This window comes from Mus pahari, chromosome 2 (assembly GCF_900095145.1).
Source record: "Mus pahari chromosome 2, PAHARI_EIJ_v1.1, whole genome shotgun sequence".
NCBI lineage: Eukaryota > Metazoa > Chordata > Mammalia > Rodentia > Muridae > Mus > Mus pahari.
In genome coordinates, this window is record NC_034591.1 from 140,019,910 (window position 1) to 140,038,519 (window position 18,610).

An 18,610-nucleotide genomic window follows, 5' to 3' on the forward strand; every position below is an offset into this window, starting at 1 on the left:
ACCTGCTTGAGTTCCAGTCCTGCATCCTTTGGTGATCAACAGCAGTATGGAAATGTAAGCCAAATAAACCCTTTCCTCCCCAACTTGCTTCTTGGTCGTGATGTTTGTGTAGGAATAGGAACCCTGACTAAGACACTTGTGGTGATAATGACTTTTTTTTTTTTTTTTTTTGTAGATAAAAGGGTCTCAGGTAGCCCAGGCTGGTCTTGAATTTGTCAGATAGTCAACGATAGCCTTCATTTATTAATCTTCCTCCCTCTACCTCTCAAGTGATTGGGATTACAGGCACATACTGCCATATCCAACTCTAAACCATTTAAAAATTATATATTAATTTTTGGCCCTGAGGATTGAACACAAAAACTAACATTTGGTAAGTATGAGCTATACCACTGAGCTATATCCCAGCCAACATTGAAAACATTTGAAAAGCCACACCTCTGTGGGATTAAGTACAGTTACCATGTTGAACTGAAACCTTTTGTCTTTTGTGTAGTCTTGCTGTCCTGGAACTCACTCTGTAGACCAGGCTAGCCTCGAACTCAGAAATCCGCCTGCCTCTTCCTCCCAAGTGCTGGGATTAAAGGCGTGCGCCACCATGTCCTGATCCTTTTGCCTTTTAAACAGTCTCAGTGCATAGCCTATCGTGGCTCCTAACTCCAAAGTTCCCTCTGCTAGGCTAGGCATGCCTGTAGTCCCAGCAGTTAGGAGGTAAAAGCAGCAAGATCAGAAGTTCAAGGTCATCCTGTGCTTATATAGCAAATTCTAGGCCATCCTGAACGGAAGACACTGCTGAAAAGCAAGGCAAGACAAAAGATTAAACTCGGCCCCAGCCTCCCACAGGCTGGCTGCCAGAGATTACAGGCACACTGTATTGATTAAACCTTAAAGCAAAACTCTTGAGACCAAGAGGTTCAGAAAGAAGAGGGTTTGTTGAATCATTACCAAGTCCTGCTAAGGAAGAGGACAGTCCCAGACCTTCAGCCAAAAGCTAAAGAGCACTTGAAAATATGGCCACTAGGCTTACAAGCCAAGAACTTTAAAAAAAAAAAAAAAAAAGTCATTGTTTTCATTTTTGTTTAGTTTAACAGGGTCTCGTGTAGTTCAGACCGACCCCAAATTCTCCTGTAATCAAGGCTGGCTTTTGACTCTTGGTCCTTCTACCTCCCTCTCCCAAGTGCTAAAGCTGCAGATGTGGCAATCACACCTCTGCTTTTTGGGTGTTTTTCTTAAGATTTATCTTATATGTGTGGGTGTTTTGCTTGCATATATGACCATGCAGCCCCCTAGGAGGCCAGATGAGGGCATCAGATCCCCTGGAACTGGTACTGCCTTTTGAGTGCTAGGAATCAAACCCAAGGGCCTCTGGAAGAACAGCCAGTGTCCTGGTTGGCCTGGGATTCATTATGTAGACCCGGATGACCTCAAATGTATAGAAATCCTCCTGTCTTCTGCCAGGTTGTAAGATTACAGGTATGAATCATATTGAGAAGGAGGAAGAAGAGAAGGAGGAAGAGGAGGAAAGGGAGGAGGCAGGAAAAGGAAAGGAAAGAGAAAGAAAACCTTTACCCTGGGAGATGGAAGATGGTTCATAGCACTTGCTGTGAAAGAAAGATAACTCAGAGTGAGTGCATAGCACTTGCAGAGCTGGACACAGTGTGTGTGCCTATAACCCCAGTGTTGGGGACAGTGACAGACCCCCAAAGTCGCTGGAAACTAACCTAAAAAAATGGCAAGGTTCATTGAGAGAACTGTCTCAAAAAATAAGGTAGAGTACCCCAGAGGAAGATATCGGATGTTCTCTATTTGGTATGTGTGCACACCTGAGCTCATGCACACACATGTACACACCCCCAACTTTAATATACAAAACAAGGGGACTTCATTGTGACATTTTTATGCATGCCTATCACTATACTCTGCACATGTGTGAATACACACACACATACACCCACATACACACACGCACATACACACACATACACACACACAGACAGACACACACACACCTTCTTGACTCTTTCATGTCCAAGAGCAGGTGTTTTTTGTTTGTTTTTCTGTTGTGGTTTTGGTTTTTAGACAGGGTCTCTCTGTGGCTGGCCTAGAACTGCTGTCCTCAAACTCACAGAGATCAGACTGCCTCGGCCTCCAAGGACTGGACTCAAAGGTGTGCACCACCACACTAGGCCTTGAGAGCATGTTTTTTTTTTTTTTTTTTTTTTTTTATAACAGAGGTTGAGGAAGGAAAATATAAGCTTCCCATTGAAAAGAGAGGTAAGTGATAGCAAAGTGGGGAAAGTTCTGGAATGGGAAGGTCCATGAGGAGAACAGACTTGTTTCTGGATTAATTTGGGAGCAAAATGCAGGGACTCTTGTCAGTCAGCCACCTGCTGCTTGAGTCAAACTTCTGATGAATACATCCTGAATTGTGGAGTGGTTCTGTGCTGCTGGTGTAGGTTTGGCAACACAGCTGCTACTGATGGCTTCTCCTGTCAGTCTTCTCCACCATCTGGCCCTTGCTATTAAACTTAGGAAATCTTAGACATTTTCTCTAACACGATTGTGTCATCAATACCAGTATCCACCACTGGAATGTTCTCACATTCCCCACCTAAACTCTCTGGTCTCATTAAACACCATAATTGCACACACACACACACACACACACACGCACGCATGCACACACCTGGGGGGGGGGGAGACATTACTAACTCCTAGCTATTTGATAATGAAGGGATGAAAAGGCCCGGCCTACAGCAGCTAGTTTCCGACCTAACTACCTTTAGGAGTCTGCCCAGTGAAGTGAGAAAGCAGGCTGACTGTGACATAATAGGGAAAGGTGGGAACTGAGGAAAGCCAGAGGGTACCCAATTCATCTAGGATGAGCAGAAGTCGTCTTTAGAGGTCCAGCTGAGCTGGTAGTTGTTTGTTTATTTCAGACAGGGTCTCATGCAGCCTGGGCTGGAATGGAACTCTCTCTCCACAGACCAGGTTGGCCTTTCACTCTCTGCCATCCTGCCTTCTATCTCCCAAGTGCAGGGACTAGAGGTTTGCAGCGCCACAGCCTGCTCAGTCCTAGAACTTGTATCAGAATGATGGGATGTGAGCCCAGAGTTGTCAGCTCTGCAAAGATGTTGGGAGAGAATAGAAAACCAGGATTATGTAATACCTCCTTATTTTAATGACAGCAATGAAATGTTTTTTGGTTTTTTGGGTGTTTTGTTTTGTTTTGGTAATACCACTGGGTAGATCAAACAAAGCAATCTGGCTCTAGCTTCAGACCCACCAGTTTGCAAACTATGGGCCAGAAGAACCTAGTCAGCCTTCTGACTGTGTGTGTGTGTGTGTGTGTGTGTGTGTGTGTGTGTGTAGCTGTGATTGCCCGTGCGGACTGGCACCTGAAAATCAAGGGCATCAGGAGCCTAGCTCCTCCTGCGGGGATCTCCAGAGAGGAAAAGAAAAGAGGAAGAGAGAGGGTTTGTGGTGAGCAGATGGTATAGCTATGGCTGTTATGTGATTGATGTCTTTATTAATCCTCACAAGAGGAGGGGGGGCTCAGATATCATTCCCCAGGCACAGAGATAAGGAAACTGGGGCAGAACAAAAGTCTTTTAAAAATTAGAGCTGAAGGGCCTAGGAAAACGGCTCTGTCAGTCAAGAGCTTACAAGCAAGCATAAGGCTGTGAGTTTGGGCCCCTCACCCAGATAATAAAAGTTAGTGTAGTAGCACACACTTTTTTTTTTTTAAAGATTTAATTTACTTATTATATGTAAGTACACTGTAGCTCTGAGACCACCCTGGTCTGTATAGCAAACTTCAAGGCAGTAAAGGCACAAACAAACAAACAAGAAGTTCCCTATGAAGAAATATTTTTGGAGTAGGTAGTTACCTTGATTTAGATTTATTACCTTTATTGTTTTATGTATGAGTTTTTTTCCTGCATGTACGTCGGTGTAATGTGTGCATGCCTGGTACCCTCAGAGGTCAGAAGAGAACTTCAGATCCCTGGAACTGGAGCCACAGATAGTTGTGAGTGCTGGGATTTGAACTCAGATCTGCTGGGAAAGCAGCCAGCGCTCTTAACCACTGAGCCAACTCTATAATCCCATTTGCCCTGATTTAAATATTACATAGCATATATGTGTCAACACATTACACAGGAGATACTCCCACAAATAATTGAATTTGTTTGTTTTTCTGATTAATTGAGACAGGGTTTCTTTGTGTAGCCCTGGCTGACCTGGAACTTACTCTGTAAGACCAAGCTGGCCTCGAACTCACAGAGATCCACTGACTCTACCTCCCAAGTGCTGGGATTAAGGGCCTGTGACATCACACCTAGTTTAATAAGTGCATTTAATGTTTTGATATATCAGCTAAGAACTAGAAACTGGATGCTGTGTTCACATCTGTAATCCCAGTCCTTGGGAGGCTCAGACTACAGGAAAGAGAACTGTAGGCCAGCCTGTGCTACATAGTTAGACACCGCCTCAAAATAAATGAATAAATAAATACAGCTGAGGATAGGTCAATGCGAAAGCATTTACCTCGCTCGGGATCTCGGTGTGAGATCCTGGCTCCAATCCTGAGTATCAGAGGAGTAAAACTGTCTTGTTTGCTTTATTGAGATAGTTTAAGACGCTTTGCCTGGCCTGGAAGCAGAGCTCCTCCTGCCTCAGCCTCCGAGTTGGAAGGATACAGGCAGGAGCCACCGAGGTCAGCTCACAATCCTCATTCTACAAAGGAAACTGAAGTCAGGCTTCCTGCCCCGGTCCCTGACTGTGAGCTTAGAGCCTGACGTTTGCAGATTCCTAGTTCTTGGTTGGAACTATTTTAGCTGTCCATGTTCTGTGCCTCCTAGCTAGAAGAGGGGGAGGCCCTGACACTGTGAGAGGCTACTAAAAGAGCAGCACTAGAGGAGGCCAGTGTATTAGAGATGAGGACAATGGAAGTGGAGCACCAGGTGCAGCCCTGCAGTGACCTCGATACAGAAACCATCTGCTGTAGCACTGACACTCCCACAAAATAGCTGTGGGGTGGCCTTAGGTCGGTTAGCTGGGCTGGGTTACAAAGGCTTCTCCTTGGTGTGGGGCGAAATGCCCAGACCCTGTAGGCACCTTGGTAGCTGCAACTAGAAGGACCAATCTACCTCCACCCTGGCTGTCTTTTTTCCTGAGTCCCTCAGCCACTCTCTGTGACTTACAAAGGCTGCCTCCAGCCAAGAGATGACAGAGGTAGCATGCCTCCGGGGTTCAGCTTAGGTTCAGCCAGCTGACACCTGTTAGTTACCCTTTGGAGAAACTGCCAGCCACAGAGCGAGCAAAGCTGATAGGATCCGCCCCCACCCCAACCCCACTCCCTTGAAAGAAGCTTCATCTTAGGGTGGGGCTCAGAAGGGAAATCTAGGCCTTTTGTTCTTTTCTTTTCTTTTTTTTTTTTTTTTTTCTTTGCAGAGGGCTAACAGCTGGGGCTCAAATTTGAACCCCAACACCTTGGCTTGGTTGGGGATGTAGAACAGAAAATTCTCTGGGTAGGTTCTGAGCCATGGAGCCCTGTAAACAAGTTCAGATGTGGAAGGAGCACTAGCCAGGGGTCTGGAGGTCCACAGGATAGCCTTCTACCTGGCAGGGTTGGCCTTACCTAGCCCCCAGCACTTCTGCAAGGTTGACGGTGGAGGAGACTGCCAATTCCGTGAGAAGGGCACGGATGCCGGATAATCAGAGATGCCCCCTCCTCTCTCTTGGGCTGTCTGTCATTCAAGCACTGCTAGCTTGTGACAGTCAGGCTCTGAGAGGTCCCAGCCATCCCCTTCCTTGGCTGACATCCTTATCTTGCATTTCCTATACCGTGTCACAAGTGGCCTGTGTGATCTACAGACAGGGGCAGAAATGATGACCTATCACTTTCAAGATCAGGTGATGAGACCGGAGTGCTCTCGTCTCATCCGTCCTGTCCACAGAGAGACCAGTTGCCATGGCACTAAAGGGGAAGAACTGAGGCCTCCGGCCCTCGGCCACGTGAGAGAGCCTGTTCAGAGGCAGATTCCTCAGCCCAGGCCTCGCTTCCCCTTGACCACAGCTTTGGCCACACATTAGAGCAGCCTCGTGACTAACCCTGTACCAGCATTATCCGACAGCCTGATTTCTGCTTGGGAGGGGATTACCCAGTTCTGCGGTGATTTTTCTTTCTTTCTTTCTTTCTTTCTTTTTTTTTTGGTTTTTCGAGACAGGGTTTCTCTGTGTAGCCCTGGCTGTCCTGGAACTCACTTTGTAGACCAGGCTGGCCTCGAACTCAGAAATCCGCCTGCCTCTGCCTCCCGAGTGCTGGGATTAAAGGCGTGCGGCACCACGCCTGGCTTATAATATACATTCTTTGCTTCTGAGATGACTCCCCCTGCCCAACCCCTAAAGCTCCCTGAGCAACTTGCCTCCTCTCAAGCTCCCTTCCCCTTCAGGCTCCCAGTCCAGAGCACTGGTTTACAGATAAACTAACTGGTCAACAGGCTGAGGAGCCTAGGGGTAGAACATTTGCTACACAAACACGAGATCCTAGGTTCAAACTCCAATGCCATAAAACAAAACAAAACAAAACAAAATAAAAAACTGAAACAGACACTTGGGAACACACCTAGCGAATTAACCCAACTCCCAGAGATTTTTGTTTTGTTTTGTTTTGTTTTTTGTTTTTAGAGCCCAGAGATCTTCCAAGGAAGAAAGGGGTAGAAGTTATCCTGCTAGCAAGAGGGTGGGGCTCTGTATGAACTGTGCACTGTCTGACACAAGCTGCCAGCCCCTCTGTCTTGTGTTCTTTGCTACTGGCCTCACGCATCTTCTATGTGAGACAGAAGGCCAAGGTGTCCTTCCACTCTGTCTCTCCTCCCTTCATGAAAGAGTGTGGGGAAGTCCCTGCAGGAGCCTTGGTGAGCCTGTGACTTCTCCTCTCACAAACCCAAAGGGCATGGGTTATTATCTAGTGCAAAGGAAAAATTGCCACCCACAGAACTTTCCAGGAAACCCCTGCCTTGTGAAAACATGGTGGCCTCCCCTGAGGCTATGGAAAGAAGGCCTGAGGGGAGGCAGGGCCTCAGCAGAGGTCTCTGCAGAACACACTGGGCCTCAGGCAAAGGGATAGGACCTGAGACCTCGCACTGTGATGAAGGTGGAGCCTGGACCCTTGCTGTTTGTCAGGGAAGCAAATTAGTGACCCCCAAAGTCAGGGAGCCTGCAGGAGTCTCGTGGTGGCATACAAACAGCTGTGACAAACACCCAACACAGGTACCTGAGCATAAACAGGAGGTTGAAGATCTCCGTCTCTATGGAGACAGAGGGGACAGAGAATGAAAAGTGACACCATTATTTTGTGCTGAGCCTTAGGGAAATGGGAACCCCAAAGCCTGAATACCCAGCCATTTAAGGCAATCTGATGTTCTGAGGTTCGGGGTTCAGGGCTGGAACTCTTGGGTTGTCACAGGTGGAAACCCAGTGGCCCTGGAAGGGGGATCAGAGACAGGCACACTGTAAAGCAATGTCCTAAAGGGTCTTTGGAAGTCTCCTAACTTTTATACGGTTGCCCAGGAGCTGAACTCAGTTCCTCAGGCTTGCAGAGCACGTGCTGAGCCATCTCCTCAGCCCCTATCTCTGTTTATTTATTGATGATGATGATAGTGATGGTGATGGTGTGTGTGCATGGTGTATATGTGAGTGGGTTCCATGGCATGCATGTTCAGAGAACAACGTTGTGGAACTAGTGGTTGCTTTCTTCCACCTTTACCTGTGTTCCAGGCGTTGGTGAATCAGGTCACCAAGCTCACATGGCATGCTCTCCTGGCATGCTCCTTTACCCCACTAATCTGGCCTAATAATTAAAATAATGTTTATTTTTGAGATAGGGTCTCTCTGTGTAGCCTTGGCTGTCGTAGAACTCACTAGGTTGATCAGGCTGGCCTCAAACTCACAGAGATCTCCCTGCCTCTAAATCCCCAGTGTTGAGAGACCCGTGGCATGGCCCACCATACAATTTATTCCCGAGTCAGGATCTGATGTCGCCTAAGCTGGCCTCAAACTTACTAAGTAGGTGACTTTTCCATGTGCAAGAATTACAGGCAGGCACCTCCATATTCAGTTTTTACTTTTAAAAGATGGGGGGTCTCACTATGTTAACCATGTTTGTCCAGCACTCCTGGACCCAAGGGGAGATCTTCAGGCCTCTCGTGCCTGGCCATTGTCCCACTTAATAGATTAGAAAAACAAAGGTTCAAAGAGATTTGTACCAGCCTCATCAACAGTAATAGAATGAGAATCCAGGATTTAGGACTCCCATAGTCAATACACAGAAGTCCTTGTGGCATGTTTTTCTCCCTGCCTGTAGTCTTTGTTTACAGCCCTCCCCTTTGTTTTACTTGGATTATAACCTTGCCAGTACCGGGGCTGTTTTTCCTGAAGCTTGTATTATTTAGTCCCTCTCCTGCGGGGTACATCAGACACATGACAGATGCTGGGAGCACTTTCAACGCTGCACACCCAGAATACATATGTAAATAAAGCACCTGCATCCTTGCTCCACCTAGCCTACTGCAGTGAGTTAGGCATCCCGGCTGTGGCAGTTGGTCCAGTGACCTCCTCTGGGGATGTGACGAGCGGTGACCACTAGGTGGCAGTGTGTTGTCATGCCTGGGGCCAGAAAAGTCACCCGCAGATGACAAACATGGGGGATGGGGCAGAGGTAAGCAACGTCAGCTGGTTATCCAGAAAGATTAGGAGGCTCCCATCTCCTGGATTTCACATGGCTGGTGTGAGCCAGCAAGCATGGTGTGTGTGTGTGTGTGTGTGTGTGTGTGTGCGCGCACACCCGTGCCCGCCCGCCTGCCAGTGCTTTCCTTCTCTGTAGCCAGGGATCTGAACACAAGTACTGAAGTGCAGCTGAGCTAGGTGTGGGCCAAAGGGACCGAATATAAAGGAGACCAGGAGAGTCAGCACAATGTGGGTACAAGATGGGGAAAGGACTACGGAGGTCAGAAGTGAGGGCTCTTTGGAGCTTTCAGGGGGCGGGGGGGGGGGACGGAGAGGAAGGGATTACTTAACAGAAAGGGGACAACAGTGAAAGAAACAAAGAGGCAAGCAACAGAAAAGGGAATGAGGAGAAAGATTGGCTGGAGAAAGTAGGTTGGGAGGCTGGAGAGAGAGAAGGGAGCCCCTAGTGGCTGGGAGAGACAGGAACCTTTCCAGACCCAGACAAGAAAGACAGACTCCAGCTTGCTGCTGCTGCTGCTGCTGACAGGGAGTTTATTCGGGCGGGCGGAGCTGCTGGGACCTGCTGGCTGCCTCGGCTCCAGGTCAGAGCTGCCTGGGCTCTGGCTCTAGCTGGGGCTCGGGCTCGGGCTCCAGCTCGGGCTCCTGTCCCATCTCTGTCTCCAGTTCTCGCTCTTCTATCTTACTCTGTGCCGGAGGTGGCTGAATCCCAAGCTCTAAGGCAGAAAATCTTCTCCATAGCAACTGTGGGGGGGAAGACAGAAAGGACAATGGAGGACAAAGGAGATAATCACGGAGCTCTACTACTGTCTTTCCAGGCTTCTCCATTTGGCCCAGGGCCACCTTTCAGTCCCTTTAAGCTTCCCAGCTACAAGGTGTTCCCAGTAGAGGGACTCTGGGAGCAAATTCAGAACCCAGTATGGTTCTCTTCCTTGTGGAAGGGGAGAAGGGTCCCACACAGCACTCTGAGGTCTGTCAGGGAGCTGTGTCCTAATTCACCTGTTTTCTCCACCGGTGAAAGCCAAAGGCCCCGGTCACCAAAAGGAACAGGGAGAGGGCACCAAGGATGAGAAAGAGATGGCCTCCTTTAGGGTCACCTGAGATTCTCCTAGCACTTCGGGCACCTGTGAAGAAAGCACTGAGTTAGATCCAGGGCTGGAGATGGGGAAGCATACCTTGCTACACCCTCATCCGTTACAGAACAATGAGACCAGAGAGTTTAAGGGCCTTGTCCAGGGTCATTCAGTTAACTAATGACAGAAATAGGTCAGGCCTAGAGAGCTGGAAGTCAGGTCCCTGATGGAAGGGGAAGAGGTGGGGTTAGGAGATAGGTGGGGGGGGGGGTGATTGGGGCTTGGAAGGCTTCTGAGTTGGGACGTCAGACCTGAGCTAGACTCTGCGGCGTACACTGTGGCTCCAAGTAGCTTCTGGCCCTCGTACAGCTGACACTGCCATCGCTCAGCAAGGAGCCTGGCATCCTGAGTGTCCAGCACAGGGCCTGGGGAACTCCTGGACAGATTGTTCAGGGGGCGCCACATAAATCTTTCTTCTCCAGATGCAGGGGTTACCTCACACAACAGCTTCCCCCGGGAGCCAGGTAACCCAAAGGATTTGGGAGTCACTGAAAAATCAGAGCGGAGAGAAAAAATCTCGTGGGGGCCTCAACCCCTTAGCTGTCATCAGTGTTGTAATCTTCTCTTGTCACCTGACTCTGTCACCTGACTCTCACCGGGATCAGGCTGGGAAAACCTCAGGGGCAGAGGTCATAGGTCACAACAGCATTCATCCTTGGTTTGGTTTTGTGTTTTTGAGACAGGGTCTCATGTTGCTCAAGCTGACCTTGAACTTCCTATGTAGCCAAGCATAACCTTGAACTCCTGATCCTCCTGTCTCCATCTCATTAGTACTGGAATTACAGGGCTGTCCCACCTGACCATAGTCATCTTAATCCTGCACTCCAAATGTTCCCAACCCTTCAAGACATTCAAACTCAGACCAGTGCTGAAGGCCACAGAGGCAGTACTTATGCTGGGGTGTACCTCGGTTGGCAGAACACTTTCCTAGAATGCTTGAGTCCGTGGGTTCAGTTCCCAGCATCACATAAACTGGTGTAGACACAGGAAAATCAGAAGCTAAAGATTCACTACACATTGAGTTCAAGGTCAGCCTGAGCTACAGGGTTGGAAAGATGGCTCAGTGGTTAAGAGTACTTGGTGTCCTTCCAGAGGACCCAGGTTCGATTCCCAGCACCCACATGGTGGCTCAATCTTGTCTGTACCTCCAGATCCAGGAGACCAACGTCCTTTTATGTTTCTGTGGGCACAGGACACAGATGTACAAGCAGGCAAAATTCACATATAATAAGATACTTTTTGTTTGTTTTTCAAGATAGGGGTTCTGTCTGTAGTCCTGGCTGTCCTGGAACTCATTCTGTAGACCAGGCTGGCCTCAAACTCAAAGATCTACTGCCCCTGCTTCCCCGGTGTTGGGATTAAAAGTGTGTGCTACTACCACCTGGCTTATTAAATACATTTTTAAATAAAATAAAATGGAGAGGTGACTCAGAGTTTGCTAAGATATTAGGATTTACTGCTCTTCCAAAGGACCCACGTTCAGCTCATAGCACCCACACCTGGCAGCTCCAGTGAACCCAACAGTCCATGCTCACGTCTTCTTGGACACCCCATGTGTGCACACTCACACAGAAACACACAACTCACAAGCACATTCTCTTCTGAACTGCTCAGACTCACAATGCTCAGTCAGGCGAATCAGCACCTGTTACTCCTGACGACTGCCCTGGCCCCCACCAGTGCCCCCACCAGTGCCCCCAGCTTTGTGGTGCCTCTGGATGAAAGTTACAGCGGCTTCTTGAATGTTTACAGAATAAGTAAGCAACTGATTGATCCCCAGGCAGAACATGCTTCAAATTGACTAGAGATAGGATGGTAGGAGGAGGCCATGGGGGGAGGGGACTGAGCGACACAGAAATCCAACTTTCAAGTTTAGACCATGAGTCTAGCATTTCGCAGTGGTGTGACCTTGAATACTCCTCTGGAAAGCACAAATGACAGTCTCTCTCCCCCGAGCACCTGAACACAGTTGATTTATTTTCTTTTTCTTTCTTTCTTTCTTTTTTTTCTTGGGCGGGGGGGGGGGGTGAGGACAGGGATTCTCTGTGTAGCCCTGGCTGTCCTGAACTCACTCTGTAGACTAGGCTGGTCTCGAACTCAAAGATCTGCCTGCCTCTGCCTGGAAAGCCTGAGTGCACTGGAGCACTCGAAAACATTAAAGGCAGGAGAATGGCTGGAATTTGGTGACTGTTGAATGTGGCAAAGGAGGGTTTGGGATGAGTGGGATTCCAATGGCATTGCTAAAAGACTAAGTCAGCAAAGGGGTGACTTGAAAAGATGGGATTCCCTGTGAAGCTGAAGGGTTAAGTCAATATAATATCTAGATAGAGTTATAGAAAATGTGTGTGGGATTCAGGGTTAACAGTATGTGTTAGGTCATTTACTCAGTCATGTATTCAGTGTCTGTTTGTTTTGAGACAGGAGCTCATGTAGCCCAGGCTGGCCTTGAACTTACCATGTACATTGGGGCTAGCCTTGAGTTCCTGGTCCTCCTGCAAAGTGCTAGGAGTACGTCAGTGTCCCACCACACCTGGCTCCACTATACATTGCTAAGAAGCTACCACGTGGTGCTGCTTAATGGCCAAAGGTAAATAACCATAGATGTAGCTGATCTGTCACAGCTCACAGCTGCCAATCAATGAACACATACTTTCTGATTTGGGGTTGTTTTGGTTTGGTTTTGGTTTTGCCTGTATTTGTTTTATTTTGCCTTTAAAAAAAAACAAAAACAGGGGCTGGTGAGATGGCTCAGTGGGTAAGAGCACCTGACTGCTCTTCCGAAGGTGCAGAGTTCAAATCCCAGCAACCACATGGTGGCTCACAACCATCCATAACAAGATCTGATGCCCTCTTCTGGAGTGTCTGAAGACAACTACAGTGTACTTACATATAATAAATAAATAAATCTTAAAAAAACAAAAAACAAAAACAAACAAACAAAAAAAACAACCCTTATTCACTAAATATGTGCTGACAAGGGCTGATTTATTAGCTCCTTCGAAACCCAGGTCAACTCCCACAATTTTAACGGAGCCCTAAGCCAAGAATATATGCCTCCTCCTTTTAACCATTCAAATTTTCTTTCACATTTTTATCATCTCTGTTTCTAGCTTCTCGGACACCCCGGCAATTCAGAGTAGGGGAGTCCCTTGGAGAAGAGTGGAACTTTTATTTTGTGACTCAAGGGGAGATTTTCAGTTTCAGTTTTGTTTTTTGTTTTGTTTTATCACAGGGGTGGAAAAAAACAAAACAAAACAAAAAAAACAGCTCATAATTTGACAGGCACAGTAAGTAGTACATGTCTCTAGTCCCAGCACTTGAGCCTTGGAAGCAGCAGGATCAGGAATTCAAGGTCATCCTAAGCTAAAGAAGAAAAGGTACTTACCCTGCAAACCCTAGTACCCAGAGAAAGGTGGGTAGAGAGAACTAATTCCACAGAGCTGTCCAGTGACCTCAATGTACATGCTGAGGAACATGTACTGGTTATATGCATGCACTCCTGCACACACACACACACACACACACACACACACACACACGCACCTGGTCTCTGTCAGCCAACACTCCCGCCCTGTTCTTTCTCCCTGAGATGGAAACTATTCCATTCCCACCTGTGGCTGACCTGTGATGACCGCCAACGTGACAGTGGCATTGAGCTGCTGTCCCTGCAGATGGATGCTACAGGTGTAGGTCCCAGCTTGTGCCAGACCCACAGTCGCAAGGTGAAGGGTAAAATTGCCACTCTTTCCAGCCACGGGGAGCTCGGGACCTCCTCCAGGAGGAGTCCACTTGGCAATGGGCAAAGACAGGGTCGCCACACCTGGGGGCAAGTGACAGGGCAGTTTCACCCTAGAACCTTCAGCAGCATACACTGTCAGAGGGGCTACAGGCTCCAGACCTGGAGAGAAAAGGAAAAGACAAGCCATTACCAGGGGTATGCAGTGGACCAGAGGGTGGAGACATCAAGGGAGTAAGGCAGAAGGGGGAAGGAGGGATTTGGCTGTAACATGGAAAGAAAGAGCAAGGCAGGGAAACTGAGGCAGCAGGAGACCAAAGGCTCGGGAGGCTGCACAGCCAAGGGATAATCAGTGAGAGATGGCAGTTTAGAGCACTGGCTGTTCTTCCAGAGGACCTGGGTTCAATTCCCAGCACCCATATGGTATCTCACGACTGTCTGTAGGTCAAGTTTCAGGGGATCCGACACCCTGACACAGACATATATGCAGGCAAAACACCAAGGCACACTAAAATGAAAATAAATAAACAAATAAATGTAAGAGAGACAGCAGCTAAAAGATGCCCAGGGAGAAAACGGTTTGGACACTGAGACAGAGTGATGTGGAGTGAGACCGCACGCAGCTGAGAAACAGTTTTGGGGGCCCATGCATGAGTCAGGAGAGGTGGTGAGCAGGAAGGTTGTGATCAAGGCTGCTTAGAAGAGTTACCTAGAACCTTGAGGTTGTACGTGATGGAGACATTGAAGCCATCTCTGTAGGTGAGGACACAGCCCCAGGTCCCAGAGTCCAGGGGGCTGACTTGGGGCAGTAAGAGGAAAGTTTCCGCTAAAAAATGACGGGGTGAGCTGTAGACAGGTACCCGGCCCTGGCCCTGGAACCAGTGCACAGAGACTGGACGGTCAGGACGGCTGAAGGAACAGTTCAAAAGGACCCAGTCAGACGGCTTGAGGACTCCTGGGGGACTGGCAATCACTGTGCAAAAGTTAAAAAAAATCAATCAATCAATCAATCAATCAGTCCAATGGATGGAAATACTTTCTCAACGCAGCCGGTCAAACCGAGCTGAAAACTCATAGAAATGGGGACATTGCTTTCAGATTATCCACACACCAGCTCATTCCAAGTCAGTTCCTGAAACCTGGGGAGGTTTATGGGTGGATCTCCAAGAGACCCGGGACTCTTTTTCCACGGTCTCCAGCCTCTACTTTGCTTGGCTTGGCCTATTCTTCTTTGAGCAGACCTGGCCTGAGGAGGAGCTACAGATAAGCTTAGATGAATCACTCTAGCCCCCCAAAAAAGAGGTGCTTCCCCATCTCAACCTCTACAAGGGATGGCACTCCCGCAGTAGGTGGGGGAAAGGGAGCTGGAAGAGGGTGGGGTGATACAATTTCTCCATAGCCCCTTCATCCCCGCCTAAAGGCGTGCGTTTCAGGGGGCACTTCCCACCCTGCCTTTCCATCCGGCCATCAGGGGACCATCCCTTCTTCTACACTTCTGGAGGTCCTCAGGCGGGGTCTAAAGCACAACCCTAGCCACTGCTTCCTCTGCCCCGGGGAAGCAGGGATCTGCTTCCCAGGCCCTCTCCCTTTGTCCGGCCCCACCTACTCGAGGCCTGGCCGACGCGCAGGCGGAGACTGCAGGAGAGGGCGCGGTCCGGGAGGCGCACAGTGGCGTAGTAAGCGCCCGCATCGGCGCGCCGAGCTGGGCGCAACCACAGAGAGAAGTCCCCGTGCTGGAGGCCTCGCTCCTCCAGCTGCACGTGGGGATGCAGGGGCTGCCTCCCGCTGCGCAGGCCTCCTGGAGCCACGCTCAGTACCGTGTAGCGACCAGGTGCCGGTTTCCTAGGAGAGGGCATCCCCTGACGAAGGTCAAGGGCCGGGATGGGAGCAGGTTGGTCACTGGTTGGGGAGAGAGAATAGAATTGAGAAATTTGAAAAGGCCATGAAGAAGATGCACTCCAAGCGTGAGGATAAAAGTTAACCCGCCTAAGAGATCTCTTGGCCGTCAGCAGCCTCCCCTCTCCCCCATAACTACCCCTGTCCCCACTTCCGTTGGTCTTCAGCACTATCTGCTACTGGAGAGGTGGGGCACTACAGGATGCAGGTGTGTGGGGAGCAATCCACAGGAAGGCTGTGTAATTTTAGAGGACACTGAGCTACAGGCTTTAGAGGGGCTCCCAAAGAGGACAAAACTGGCTTGGACAGGGTTTTATCCTTTGAGACAGGATTGGGAGGTTCTGTTGTCCAACTTTGGAGTCCATACCTGTCTGGTTGATGTTGCCAGATGACCCCTCCTCTTCGCACAAGGTTGGGATCCAGGTCGGGGAATTTGAGGCTACAGGGAAGATGGACAGGAGCTCCCTCCTGGGCCCACACCACGGAGAGCTCTTTCCCAGGCCCTGAAGACACAACTAGTGGAGCAAAAGAGAGGCCAAGGGCATTGAGCCAAGAGATTGGAGAATAGAGAGCCGCCCTGGCGTTCCTAAGAAACATCGTCCCTCCAGAGGCTGCTTTGGGACTGGAAGGACTGCCCTTACACAAGGTGATGGTCACGCCTTTAATCCCAGCACTGGGGAGGCAGAGGCAGGTGGATTTCTGTATGCTCAAGGCTAGCCTGGTCTACAGAGCCAGTCCCAGGACAGCCAGGGCTGCACAGAGAAACCCTGTCCACACACACACACACACACACACACACACACACACGGGCGCGCGCGCACACGCACACACACGCGCGCGCACACACACACACACACACACACCTCCCCTCCCCAAAAGCATTAGAATATCACCACAGAACTAGACAGGTCTTGGAAGTCCCTGCTGGCCTTTCCAGGACTCTCCATCTTACCTGGAACTTCCCAAAGCAGTCGCAGAAGCAAAAAGCCAAGGAGCAGGTCCTCCCTCATCTCTGTGACCTGGCCTCCCCAGCCCTCCAAGGGAGGTTAGAGAGAGAGACAGAGACAGAGAGAGAGAGAGACAGAGAGAGAGAGAGAAGTTCTACAAGGAGGAGGTGAGGCAGAGGGAGGAAGAGAAGGTAGGGTGAAGAGGATGCCCCAGGAATGGGACCCGGAGACAGCAGGACAATAATCAGAGGCCCGGGCTGGGGCCCAGAGCAGAGCGCAGGCAAACCCACTGCAGCTAGTTAGAATCTGAGCTGCTCCTCCAGGCCCAGGCCCTCTGCTTCTCTTCCCCACTGCCCCCCCCCCCCAGACCAAGGCGCGGGGTTTCGCTTCGCAGTGGAAAGTGTGAGGGGGCCGATTCCCAGCAGCAGAGCCCTCCTCTCTGTGGTGGCACTCCCCTTGTTTACTTCCTCAGACTCTGGGTCTCCCTACCGCCCCCTCTTCACCTCTTCCCCCTGTCTTCTCCTCTCTCTCTCTCTCTCTCTCTCTCTCTCTCTCTCTCTCTCTCTCTCTCTCTCTCTCTCTGCCAAGCATTTCTGCCTAGAACTACAGCTGTATCTTTAAGCTTCCTCTACTGTCCTCACAGTTTCTTCTTGACTGGCTCTTTCCCATTAACACCGCAAAAAAAAAAAAAAAAGTCACTGTCCCTGCAGTCTGCCTGCCTAGCCTTTCAGCATCTCAGGGACAGGTACTCAAGAAGTGTCACCATACCACAAGTTACCAGATCTGGGTAAGGGCTCGGTGGAAAGTATAGTAGCCACAGGGTGTTAACCTTCATTCCATGCTACATGTCGTATTATACATTTTCCATAAAGCAACTTGTGAAACTTGTTGCGCGCCCCTTTTTGTACAGATGAGGGGATGGAGGCTCACAGGCATTAAATAACTTGCCAACCTTGGGAAGCATGGAGGTGAAAGCTGTCTAGTCCTTAACCCTATTTGCATTATGAGGTGGCCTTTCGTCTTCTAGGAAGATGACTCTGGGAAGCTTGTTTTAAATGTCTATTTTTATTTTTGTGTCTGTGCACCTAAGTTCACCACCCTGTGTGACCCGGAGGCCTGAAGAGGGTTATCAGGTTCCTTGGAGCTGGAGTTACAAGTGGTTTGGGAGCTGCTCGATCTGGATGCTCGACACCAAACCCGGGTCTTCTTGAAGGGCAATAAGCACCCGTAACTGCTGAACGGTCTTTCCAGCCCTGACAATAGGATGTTTCCCCATCTCCAAAGCCTCCCTCCTTCCCAAGATTCTGTATTTAAAAAAAAAAAAAAAAGGCAAGGGTCTATGGAGATGGAATGACACAGGAATCTTGTAGCAAGGAAAACTCATAGAGAGACCAAGGTGTCAGCCACAGTGGCACTGTAAGTCAAGATTTTAGAAGGTGGGGTGAATTGATGAATTGAAGCTGGCTTGACTGGGCCCATGAGTTTAGGGTCATCATAGGCTACAAGGTAGATGCTATGCCAACAAAATGAAACTTAAAATAAAAGGGGGAAAAAGCCCTTGAATCCCAGTACTTAGTAGGCAGAGTCAGGCGGCTTTATGTGAATTCCAGGCCAGCCAGGGCTGCATAGTAAACTTACAAGAGGAACTGAGGCAGAAGGCCAGAGGAACCCAAGAACCTTTGCTCCCCAACTCAGCTGAGCTGAGAAAATAAAGCCGATGACAAGGAGACAGGCCTGATAACTAACTCTGGAGTCTGTTACCACCCATGTATGAGAACCCTGCTTCCCACGAGTCAAAACGGGTCCGTGCTTGGGAGTTCTCTTTCCAAAGTCTAGGTTGAGACCTAGGCCTACCAGCCTCTTCCACCTTGGGGGCAGGACTTCCTGTTTCTATCTGCCTGGTTCAGCACAGTGGAGCTGGAAGCTTTCCACTGGGCTCAGCAGTGTCTAGATCTTACGTGAGTTAACATGATATAGTGTGCACAGCTGAGGAGAAACATCCCCAGGAACCCAAAAACAGGACGTATGTCAGCCCCCAGAGGAAGACCTTGAGCTCCCACTCCGAGGACTGGCCACGTCTCCTCTGAGGTCAGCCACACCCTCTACACCCTTTCATGCACTGACTGGACTGCGGGAAAGCAGGAGACGGG

General features: G+C 49.4%; 1 protein-coding gene across 1 annotated transcript; it reads right to left on the bottom strand.

Moving 5' to 3' along the window:
• Positions 1–9,263: 9,263 nt before the first annotated feature.
• Lag3 (lymphocyte activating 3) lies at positions 9,264–16,523 on the bottom strand. Its single transcript, XM_021191852.2, has 8 exons — positions 16,466–16,523; positions 15,881–16,028; positions 15,224–15,516; positions 14,327–14,590; positions 13,504–13,779; positions 10,133–10,369; positions 9,748–9,872; positions 9,264–9,492 (listed from the first exon to the last, which is right to left on the bottom strand). Exons 1-8 carry the CDS (start codon positions 16,521–16,523, stop codon positions 9,334–9,336), a joined length of 1,560 nt encoding a protein of 519 aa, XP_021047511.1. The 3' UTR covers positions 9,264–9,333.
• Positions 16,524–18,610: the final 2,087 nt, after the last annotated feature.